The sequence below is a fragment of the Nicotiana tomentosiformis genome, chromosome 9 (genome assembly GCF_000390325.3).
Source record: "Nicotiana tomentosiformis chromosome 9, ASM39032v3, whole genome shotgun sequence".
NCBI classification, from domain to species: domain Eukaryota; kingdom Viridiplantae; phylum Streptophyta; class Magnoliopsida; order Solanales; family Solanaceae; genus Nicotiana; species Nicotiana tomentosiformis.
Window position 1 is genome coordinate 14,250,547 of NC_090820.1, and position 11,905 is coordinate 14,262,451.

The window sequence follows — 11,905 nt, forward strand, 5'->3', positions numbered from 1 at the left end:
CATAAATCTTATCAATTAATTCATTTTACAATCTCTACCATGGGTATTCATTTAACTTGAGAATTTATGGCTTCCAATCACCATACCATGAGTTACAATACTTAATTCACACTCATATTCCCATAATAAATCCGTACATATAAGTCTAAGGGTGTAGGATTACCTTTTTGGAAGAAATCTTGCAAAACCCTCCTTTGCGTTATTGAAGAAATTTTTTGAAGATCTAAGTATTTTATGTGTAGATTTCATCAATACTAGTGTAGAAATAATGGGATTTTACATCAAGATAATGGGGATTGCTTACCTTGAAGAAGTGAGGAGTTGGTGGTCTTGAGAGAGTGGAGAAGAGCTCCAAAATTCATCCAAATGAAGTGGGTAAAATGAACCCCAAAATTGTATCTACAGGCCCAGATTTCTGGGTTTCGGATGCTGCCCCGGATGCTATGGCAGCACTTCACTGCCAGCCCTTCTTTCGGATGCGGCCCCGGATGCTTCGTATCCGCAGTCTCCTCTGCCAGCATTTGGTAGTTTGGTTATAACTTTTTGTAGAAATGTCCAAATGACGAACGGTTTGAAGCGTTAGAAACTAGACACAAAGATAACTCCTTATATATATATATATATATATATATATATATATATATATATGTAGATATATATATATATATATGTAGATACTCTCGTCCTAAGTTAGGTCTTATGTCGAAATATAACAAATCGATCCGGAATGATCTTAAATTTTGCACACAAGTCGTAAATGACATAACGAAGCTATTCAAATTTCCGGAATTGAAGTCCAAGTCCCATACATCAAGGTCAACTTCCAGTCGATATTTTTCTTAAAATCTTCCATTTTTTAACTTTCGCCAAAATGCGCTGAATTATCCTACGGACTTCCAAATTCAAATCCGAACATACGCCTAAGTCCGAAATCACCATACGAAGTTATTGACATTATAAAAATTCCATTCCGGAGTCGTTTTCTCAATAGTCAAACTCCGATCAACTCTTTTCAACTTAGGGCTTCCAAGATGAAATTTATTCTTCCGAACTAATCCCGAAATACCTGAAAATTAAAATCGATGATTCACACAAGTCACAATACGTCATATGAAGATATTCAAGACTTCAAATAGTTGGATGGAGCGTAAATATTCAAAACGACAAGTCGAGTCATTACAGTTTGTAAATTAAATCTAACAAGTCTTAGGGTACGCGCTTTGTGCGTGTACCCCATATCATTAAATATATATTTTTAAAAAATTACATAAATAATGTTTAAACAATGTTTAAACAATGTCTTTGGGTTATAAAACAAAGAGTAGACTTCTTGAAAATAATGAGTGTTAATCCCATTTAGCTAACTCAATAAAGAAAAAAATCTTTCTCTATAAAAATCCGTAAATGCTTTATTTTAATTTCTAAGGACATTTGTGAGAATATCTTATGAAGTTTATTGTCATTTACGTGACCTAATATTAAAAATAAGCAAGTAATGCAAAATATTGTTATCAAGATTCTTTAAAGATTTATCAAATAAAACCTACTGAAATTAAAAAAACATTATCTCTTTAGTGATTTGGGAATGGAGAGGTTGTCCCTATAGCTCAAGAAAAAATAATAACTATAGTGTAAAATCTAAAAATGACAAATATTGAGTTAATATTTTACAACAGATAACTTAGAAATATATTTTTTAAAAATATCGGGGGTTGCCATTTGTTGAAATAAATAAAAAAATAAAGAAAAATAATTAATAAATTTATTTAGAATACATAATATTATCTTCTACTGTCGTATCCTTATTGTTTCAAGGGGTCTTTACTGTCTAGTTATTTTTAGGGCCAATCTTCTCCTTTATAAACATAAGTTTATGTAGCCTAGAGGGTCTTTTAATTCGCAAAAAATTATATTGGGATGATAGTGCGAGAATTATAATATAAAAATCAAATAATAACAAAAATATTTATTGGATATACTTTCAATTGATAAATAAATAATTTATTGAATTAAAATTAGAATATATAGAGTGTAATATAAAAAATGTGTTTGATTTTTTCCTATATAAACTTGGATAAAATTTTATTTTCAACTTTAACCTTTCTTCTTAAATGATTTACAATAAGCGCTTTGGAGATGGATATTTTGGTTATTTGATTATTTTATCTCGGGATAGTTAGTCCCCAAATTATTATCCCACATTGAATGTAGAACAAAAATAGCAACTAATTAAGATTGTGGTGTAACTATTCTCGTGATTTCTTATACAAAAAGAATTTCTAACCAAACATGAAATTGGATAGTCCCACTTTTTATCCCAAAATTATTATCCTTCAATATTGTTGAATGTAAAAATTATTTGTAAATTTTTTAAATATTTTTTAGTTTTTTTTTAATCTAATTCTTGAGTGTAATTTTCAAAATATTACACATAAAATCGATGAAGAGAAAATACTCAATTATTTGTTCTAATAGTTGAGTGTAATTTTTTATTATTATAGAAAAAATCAATGAACAAAAAATATTTTTTTGAATATGAAGGGAGTTCAAATATTTTATGGAAGTGTATTATCTATTATCTATTTTTATTTATACTATTATTAAGTACTAAAAAATCTTTAAATTAAAAGTCAAATAATTTGTACTCGACTTCAAAACACCATCCTTGCCGGGAACTAAAATTTTCATTGAAGACAATATGATGGGTAATCGGATTGTTTACTTTGTTGGAGAATCTTTTACATGTTTTCCTTGTTTTTTTATAGTATTCTTATTAAATCCTAGTTATTAGAACTTCATACATAGCTCAAATAAGGAATTGATTTAATAAATAAAAATTTAGTAATTTTTAAAGTCCTAAATATTAGGAAAGTAACTTAAATTATAATTATATCTAATGTGAAATATATTCTTAAAAGGTAAAAAACGCGAACGACATTTCACTAAGGGCATTCGTGCTTTTAATATAGTATTAGGCTCATATTTTGTGTCAAAAATAATAAACTTTTGATCTTGTATCTAATCAAGCGGTTTCACTCCATTACAACTTGCTCCGGTAGTTGTTAGTATAAGTCTAATTTATCGACATGTGTTTTTGTAAATTCAAAAGGCTGAAACTTGATTTGGTTCATTATCTATTATTCGGCTTAAATCTTTTTTAATGATAAGATTTTAAAAAAAAAAAAGGTTAGAATATGTGCTACAAGATATCCATCAGCATCATGTCTTCTATTCCCATGAAATCAAAAAACATTCCATTGATCTCTTTAAATTATTTTTATCAATACTTCATCTTGATAAAACATGATTAATTTTTAATTTTAGACAAAAATTTTTTATTGAACTAAAAAAAGGGTTAAAATATGTGCTACAAGATACCTGTTAGCATCATATCTTCTCTTCCTATAAAAGCAAAAAGCTTTCCATTGATCTATTTTAATTACTTTTATCAATTCTTTATCTTGATAAAATATGATTATTTTTTAATTTTAGACAATAAAATCTTATCAAACATAAATTACTTGAGAAATCTTAAATAAGTCAATGACGATAAAAGATCACTACTTCATAGGTTGTGATACCAATTAATATAAAAAGTTCAAAATGATAATGTCCAAGAGAATTTGACAAATATCATATTTGTAGGGTCGGCATATGTGTAGTTTAAACCGAAAAAAAATTTTAGACTTAGGTTATTTATATATTTATCCTTAACTAAAAGTAGACTAATGTTTCAGGAATTTTTAGATAATAAAATTTTATCAAACATAAACTTTGAGAAAAAGTCAGTAACAAAGAAGAAGAAAAAAAGATCAATACTTCGTCTATTGTCATACCAATTAATATAATCCAAACTCAAGGTTAAAAGGAATAGTCCAAACCAATAAAATCTCAAAATATTTTTACCCAAAATCAACTTTGTAGGGTCGACGTATGTGTAGTTTAAATCGAAAAAGAATTCTAGTCTTGGGCAATTATATTCTTAAATTGTACAAATATTTAAGGTCATAAAAGTCGATTAAAATTTTGAGAATATTTTAGTCGTTCAACATTTAGCATAAATTATTCGTGCTTTTATAATAATATAGATAGATAGATAGATAGATAGATAGATAGATAGATAGATAAATATAGATAGATAGATATAGAATATAGATAGATATAGATATAAATTCAGTTGTATGTATATTTGGAAATTAAATTCCCGCTATGATTTTTATCACTTGCTCCTAAAAGGAGTGAAAAAGAAATTGCTTTTCCAAGTGAGATAATTAATTACTAGAAATTTAATTGGTAAAGACAATCTCTTTATGAAATTTATGGTCATAGTTAGGGGTGTACATGGATCGGGTTGGTTCGATTTTTATCAAAATCAAACCAAATCAATTATATCGGTTTGGATTGATTCGATTATGTCGAGTTTTTCGGGTTTTCGATTTTTTTGGTTACATGAATATTATTCCAATCTTACTTTGTTAAAGTTATAGATAAAATTTTGATAAGTGAATATATGTTTAGTAAATATTGAAAAATTTGACAAACATATGATCTATTAAAATATTCTAATGGGAGAATTTTTTTAGTAACATATGATTGTTATTTTCTTAGTCGTCTAACAATAATTTTCATTAATGTACACTTTCAAGGTTAGCACATGAGAGGATCCCAAATATTTTAATATTTTTTTAAAGAAAATTCAATATAAAGTTTTAAATATATATATATATATATATATTATATATTTATATGTCAGTTTGGTTCGAATTTTTACTCAATACCAAACCAAGTCAAACCAAACCTAATCGAATTTTTTAAATCAATTTATTTTGATTTTTCGGTATGGTGTAATTTTTCGATTCGATTTGAACACTAGTAATCATAGTCTTGTTCATCCTTGTTTCATTCATACTAAAGCCAAACCGAAAAAGAAAAAGGATAATCATACATGGGTAATATCGAAAAAAAACCGTCGAAACCGCCATAAATCACAGAGATTGTACAGTTTACAAAGAGCTCCGACCACCGTGTCCCGCTTGGCGTTTCCTTATCCAAAATTTACACGCGCCACCGCTAAAGCGTGCAATTTCCCTCATCAACACGTGGAGTTGATATATGACCTCCATGAGGACGATACAAACGAGAAACATACTCCACTACTTAAAGGGCCCATTTGATACTAGGAATAAAAGATAATTAATTTTAAGATAAATTTAATTTATATTTGATTGAGATAAAATCGTGATATAATTAATTACGAAATTAGTTATTCTGTGATTATATTTTTTTTTTATCCCCATAAGAGACTAAATAACTAATCATGGAATAAGTTATTTCCCAACCAAACGGCTTCTAAGTATTTGTACAAGAGAATAGAGAATATTAGTTTCATTTTTAGGTAGCTCAATTGGTTGGCTATTTAAATTTTTATTTTGACCAGTATTTGATTCTCTAACATGTAACTCCCTCCTTATTTTCCTTTCCTTCCCATAATTTTTTAAAGAAAATATACATAGATTAAATTTATTAACACAAATTCTTTCATACGTATAGGGGTAAGTATTTGTAATATTTTTATTCTCAATGTAATTTAATTAGAGATGATAAGTTATTTATTTTTAGGTTATTTTATCAAGATTAGTATGATGAGTTAACTGTAGTCAGTTTAACTTGATTGTATAAATTCCTACATTGTCAGTATATTAAACATACAGTCCCGTCATTTATATGACATATGTATGATTGAATATGAATTTTTTTTTAAAAATATATTCTATACATATAAGGAACCAAAATTAATCTTACTATTAATAATTAAATAAGAGGTGGTAATTAATAAAAAGTGGTAAGAACTTCACATATTACTTCCTATTTATTCTCTCTTAAAAGAACAAACAGGTCATATCAGTAAGAGTAAAACAGAAATTTTAAGATTAAGTGGACGTTTTGGACATAAAAACTGTGAAATTCCGGATTTGTTTTTCAAGTTAAAAATGGTATTTGAAAATTAAAATTGCGTTTGGACATTAATACAATTTAGAGTTGTTTATGAATTGTTATGAGTGCTTTGAAGAGAAAATTTTATAAAAATAACTTTTTGGAGTTTTTCTAATTTAAGAAAAATTTCGAAATTCAACTTAAAGTGAAATTTAAAATTTTCATGGCCAAATAATGAATCCGAAAAAAAAACTTTTTTATGGACAAACGGGTACTTAACAGTTTTTAGATCTAAAAATATTTTATTCTTTTTGAAACTAATTAATGGAAAAAGTGACATATATAAAAATAAGAGTGACATCGGCAGATATAAAAATAGAATTAAGTAAGTTGATGAGAATTTTTCTTAAAATAAGTAATTGGGTAAAAAGGTTTGCTACTTCTTTATAGGGAGGCTGAAGAGGACGTTTAAGAGTAAAAGTGCGTCTATGTTCTCTTCATGTAAGTTTTGTGGGTCCCTCTTACACCCCCTCCTAACCCCCCTTCCCCCCACCCCCTCTCCCTTAATCCAAGCTTAGATTTCCCTTTGTCTTTCTTCCTTTCTTTGCTTACTTTTTCTGCTCTCTTAGAAAACAAGTGAAAGTACAATCCCCTCTCTCTCTCTCTCTATAACAACACTTCTTCGACTTGTTCTTGCTTTTCTTCTTCTTCTTCGTAAGAGAAATTTCAGTTCTTGAAACTTGCATTCCAGCACAGAAGAAAGAAAAACAGGTAGAGAAACCAAAAGGGTCGCTAAATTCTTGAAATATCAGAGAAGTTTTACTTTTTATCTTATTTTGGTGTAAAAATCTAATCTTTTTTCTCTTTTTGTATGTTTGGTGATGAAATGGAACCCGGTTTATAATGTGGTACCCGGTTTTATTGTAACTGGATCATTGAATGTTTTTTCGTGGGGTTCCCCCCCCCCCCCCCCCCCCGAGTAGCTGCATTGAGTTTTGGTTCTTCTTTTATGTAGCTATTTGGAGTTTTTGTAGGTATTGTACTATTTTTTTTCTTTTTTTCCTTTTTCTTTTTCTTTTTTGATGATATCAATGCTGGAAAAATGCATTGGTGTTTATTTGGGTTTGCATGTGGCTGAAAGATAAGATCTAAGTGTTGGATTGGCTTGTTTTTGGTTTTCTTTTGAGAAAGATATGTTTTTTTTAACTTTTCAGGTAAATTTAGCTCAGCATTTTTTTACAACTGTGTATTGAATTTTTATCTTTAATTAAGTCTCTGGTTATCTTTTTTTATTAATGAGTGATTATATTAGTGTTGTGAAAGTCAGAATTTTGAAGTTCTCTTTAATGATAAAAGGAAAAAAGTCAAAATTTTGAAATAAATAGATGCCTTTTAAGTTGTGGGGCTAGTTGGTATTTGGCACCTTTTAGTCTCTTCTTTTTGGATATTAACCAGATTTTGTTAATTGCAAATGGATGTTGGTGCATGCATTTGTGTACATATCTGTGATATTTTATATTGAAGTTAAAGCCCTTTTATTTTTTCTATTTTTTTAATTTGTGGGGTTCTTACGTATTTGAGTCCCAAGAGCAAGGTGGTGAGTTTTTGAAGGGAGGGAGCCGAGGGTCTATCGGAAACAACCTCTCTAACACAGGGAGCCGAGGGTCTATCGGAAACAACCTCTCTAACACAGGGTAGGCGTAAGATCTGCGTACACACTACCCTCCCCAGACCCCACTAATGGGATTATAGTGGGTTGTTGTTGTTGTTGTTGTTGTTATGTATTTGGTCTTGTTATTGAATCTTAACTAGTTGTATCCTGTTTATATGGTTTGATTGATCAGGTATATGATTGTTCATTATGCAGCATTGGTGCTGAAAGTGTAAACGCGAGTAAGTCTATTGGATGCAATGTTGAAAAGAGTAGCGTTGTGGTTGTTGATTTTATCGTTCCTTGTTTCCTTATCGATTGCTAATGGTAGCGTTATTGAGTGTAATTGTGATGATGATGACGATGAGGTATTTTGGAGCGTCGAGAGAATTTTATTTTGCCAAAGACTCAGTGATTTCTTTATTGCAGTAGCCTATTTTTCCATTCCGATTGAGATAGTTTACTTTGTCAGCTGTTCTAACTTTCCCTTTAAATGGGTGCTCTTTCAATTCGGAGCATTCATTATACTCTGTGGATTAACTCATTTCCTCAGTTTCTTGACTTATTTTGGCCAATACACATTTCACCTTGTGCTTGCCCTTCTTGTTTCCAAACTCCTTACCGCAGTCGTCTCTATGCTCACTGCTATAACCCTTATCACCCTCATCCCTTTGCTGCTTAAAGTCAAGGTAAGGGAATTTATGCTGAAAAAGAAGACTCGGGATCTTGGTCGAGAAGTTGGAATAATAAAGAAGCAAAAGGAAGCTGGAATGCATGTTCGGATGCTTACACAAGAGATCCGGAAATCACTTGATCGACATACAATACTATACACAACTCTGGTTGAGCTATCGAAGATATTGGATTTGCAGAATTGTGCTATTTGGATGCCTAATGAGAACAGAACTGAGATGAATCTGATGAATCTGAGTCATGAGCTTAGAGGGAGGAATATTTCCAGTATGTATAATATGCCGATCCAAACCAGCGATCCAGATGTAAAAGAGATCAAGGGGAGCGATGTTGTAAAGATACTTGACCCGGGCTCCCCACTTGCTGCTGCAAGTAGTGGAGGGAGTTGTGAGCCGGGAACTGTGGCTGCAATTAGGATGCCAACGCTGAAGGTCTCGAATTTCAAAGGTGGAACGCCTGAGATTGTCCCGCAATGTTATGCAATCCTTGTTTTGGTTCTTCCTAGCGGAAAGGATAGGTCTTGGAGTAACCAGGAAATTGAGATAGTCAGGGCTGCAGCCGATCAGGTTGCCGTGGCTCTGTCCCATGCTGCAGTGCTTGAAGAATCTCAGCATATGAGAGACAGATTGATGGAACAGAATCGAACGCTGCAACAAGCAAGAGAGGATGCTCTTAGGGCAAGTCAAGCAAGGAATGCATTTCAGACGGTTATGAGCCATAGGTTGAGAAGACCGATACACTCAATTTCAGGTCTGCTCTCCGTGTTGCAGGATGAGAAGTTAGGTACTGATCAACAGCTTCTTGTGGATGCTATGATGAAAACCAGCAACGTCGTGTCCACACTGATGGATGATGTGATGGATACTTCAAAAAAGGACAAGGTAAGATTCCCATTGGAGATGCGGCATTTTCAGCTACATTCCATGATAAGAGAAGCCGCTTGTCTTGCCAAGTGTTTGTGTACATATAGGGGTTATAATATAGGCATTGAAGTTGACAAATCTTTGCCTAATCATGTTATGGGTGATGAAAGAAGAGTGTTTCAAGTTTTACTTCATATGGTAGGAAATCTTTTGAAGGGAAACAATGGAGGGCATCTTATCTTCAGAGTTCTACCAGCAAGTGAAAATGATGTAAGTTGGAAAACAAGGAGATCAAACTCATCTACTGACAATGTTTATATCAGGTTCGAAATTTTAGCTAGCATTAATCGATCTAAGGCAGAGCGCATAATATCCACATTACCTCATTGCACTCAAATGTACTGCAACAACGAGGTTGAGGAGAGTTTGAGCTTTGCCGTTTGCAGGAGGTTGGTTCATGTAAGTCTATTCATATTCCAACATTTAATTACAGATTAATCTATTGGAAGTAGCCAGCTTTTGTAAATCTGATGTTCATATCTTTTTGCCATTTGAGTTTTAAACTAACTTCGTTCTCGTATTTGAAAATGGCAAACAGTTGATGCAAGGAGATATCTGTGTAGTCCTAAATCCAGAAGGTTTTGATCAATGCATGGCTGTTATTGTTGGGTTTCGAAGGCAGCCATCAATTCCTATAAGCATACCTGAATATGGGGAATCCTCTGACCCTTCACATACACGTTCTCTTCTCCACGGTGTAAAAGTTCTATTAGCTGACTATGATGACATGAATAGAGGTGTAGCGAGGAAGATGCTCGAGAAATTGGGATGCATTGTTTCTGTTGTTTCGTCTGGATATGAATGCCTCGGTGCTATCGGCCCTGCTGTATCCTCGTTCCAAATTATACTTTTGGATCTTCACTTGCCTGATGTAGATGGCTTTGAAGTTACTATCAGGATCCGAAAGCATCGAAGCAGGAGCTGGCCTTTGATCATTGGTTTAGCTGCAACTGCTGATGAAGATGTAAGTGGAAGATGCCTGCAGATCGGAATGAATGGAACTATCCGTAAACCAGTACTCTTACCAGGACTCGCTGATGAGCTTCAGAGGGTCCTGCTGCGGGCAAGCAGAGTAATGTCGTGACAGTAACACTGCCTTGCAATGGACGATAATTAGGCAGGGAGCCTTTTTAAGGTACAATGCTAGATGTACAAATAGAAAAGCATAGAACTTTCAGCATACTGATGTTACATACACACCTTGTAAGTCAAAATGGTATAGAAACTTTTGTCTTCTTTTCTTTTCATATAAATCTTTAAGTTCTACAGCATTTTGTTGCAGCATATTCAGTTTTGATCAAACTTGACTACTTGTTAACTACCCGAGTAACATGTCCCTATGAACTACAAAGAGCAGCCCGGTGTACTAAGATCCCGCTATGTGCGTGGTTCGGAGAAGGACCGGGCCATAAGAGTTTATTGTACGCAGCCTTACCCTGCATATCTGCAAGAGGCTGTTTTCACGGCTCGAACCCGTGACCTCCCGGTCACATGGTAGCAACTTTACCAGTTACGCCAAGGCTCTCCATCGTCCCTATGAACTACAATGCTATAAAATAGCTTGAGAATAGCTACATTTCGAAGTCGTAGAGCAGTAGTTTTCATGCTTTAAAATTTTCTTTAGCAGAATCATGAGTCTACCCATTTGAAGTTTTTTGTTTAGGAATGTCCTGATTAAAGGTTGATTTCAAATGTAGCGGTAGTAGTGCATTGATATGCAAGTATAGATATGCCTAAATGCATTATACTTCGAAATTTTCTTTAGCATGTTGTTAGCTTCTGTCGTTACATGTGGATTCAGACACTTAGAGCCGTTTTTTCCAAATTTTTTTAACTTTTTTTCGAAATCATCGTTTGTTCATAAAATTTTCAATTTTCACTTGAAAATACATTTTGAAAATTTTCGACCAAAAGACTGTTTTTTAAAATTTTCACTCAAATCTCTCACAAAATTTCAAAAATAACCCAAAATTATATTCATGTCCAAACATAATTTTAAATTTCAAATATCATTTTCACTTGAAAATTTTTTCCCCCCTATTTTGAAATTTTACAATTCTTATGTCCAAACGCCCACTTAGACTATAGTAATTCCATACATTATAGAATATTGTGCTCAAAATCCTTCATATAAACTAGAATACTATTCATTTTTTCTTCTAGATACTGCACAATATATATGTAGGGTAAGATTACGTAGTACAATTAGGTCGAATAAACCCTTCTGGAATAAGTATCCAGCTGCTTGTGAATCTTCGGGTACTGTTTTATTTAATGTTTGTTCAATTACTCTTTTACCTGCAAATGCAATATAGGCATTGGGTTCGGAAATAATGATACCCCCAACATACCAAAACTTGTTGTCACTCCACCAGTTGTCGAAGATGTAAGGATTGATACATAAAATAACTTTTTATTTAATTGATAATCATATAAAGCAGACGATATTTTAGCCATTTGCATCAAGCTCAAACTTCCTTCCTGCATGCGCGCCCCCCCAAAAGCACACACTATAATAAGAGGTAAAATTTGATTGGCAGTGCGTTCAATCAAACGGGTGATTTTCTCTCTGACTACGGATCCCATACTACCCCCATAAACTGAAAATTCATAACCCCAATTGCTACGGAAATGCCGTTTATTTGGCCTATGTCTGTTTGAACAGCCTCGGTTAATCCTGTCTTTCTTTGATAAGAATCAATAC

The 11,905-nt window shown here is 32.4% G+C and overlaps 1 protein-coding gene across 3 annotated transcripts; it reads left to right on the plus strand.

Annotated features, from left to right (window-relative positions):
• The first annotated feature begins 6,519 nt into the window (after positions 1–6,519).
• Positions 6,520–10,469, plus strand: LOC104121423 (ethylene receptor 2-like). 3 transcript variants are annotated; one of them, XM_009633417.4, is made up of 3 exons: positions 6,520–6,705; positions 7,779–9,600; positions 9,740–10,469. In XM_009633417.4, exons 2-3 carry the CDS (start codon positions 7,846–7,848, stop codon positions 10,283–10,285), a joined length of 2,301 nt encoding a protein of 766 aa, XP_009631712.1. In that variant the 5' UTR covers positions 6,520–6,705; positions 7,779–7,845; the 3' UTR covers positions 10,286–10,469. The 3 variants fall into 3 exon arrangements, with proteins under 3 accessions (XP_009631712.1, XP_009631713.1, XP_070042046.1); XM_009633418.4 differs by having other exon boundaries at positions 7,802–9,600; XM_070185945.1 differs by lacking the exon at positions 6,520–6,705 and adding an exon at positions 6,712–7,628.
• The last annotated feature ends 1,436 nt before the right edge of the window (positions 10,470–11,905 follow it).

Bases quoted from the DNA above. Each gene is read 5' to 3' on its own strand.
- LOC104121423 (XM_009633417.4), top strand. From the start codon at position 7,846: ATGTTGAAAAGAGTAGCGTTGTGGTTGTTGATTTTATCGTTCCTTGTT. The intron at 9,601-9,739 runs GTAAGTCTATTC...AATGGCAAACAG, and splicing joins TTTGCAGGAGGTTGGTTCAT to TTGATGCAAGGAGATATCTG.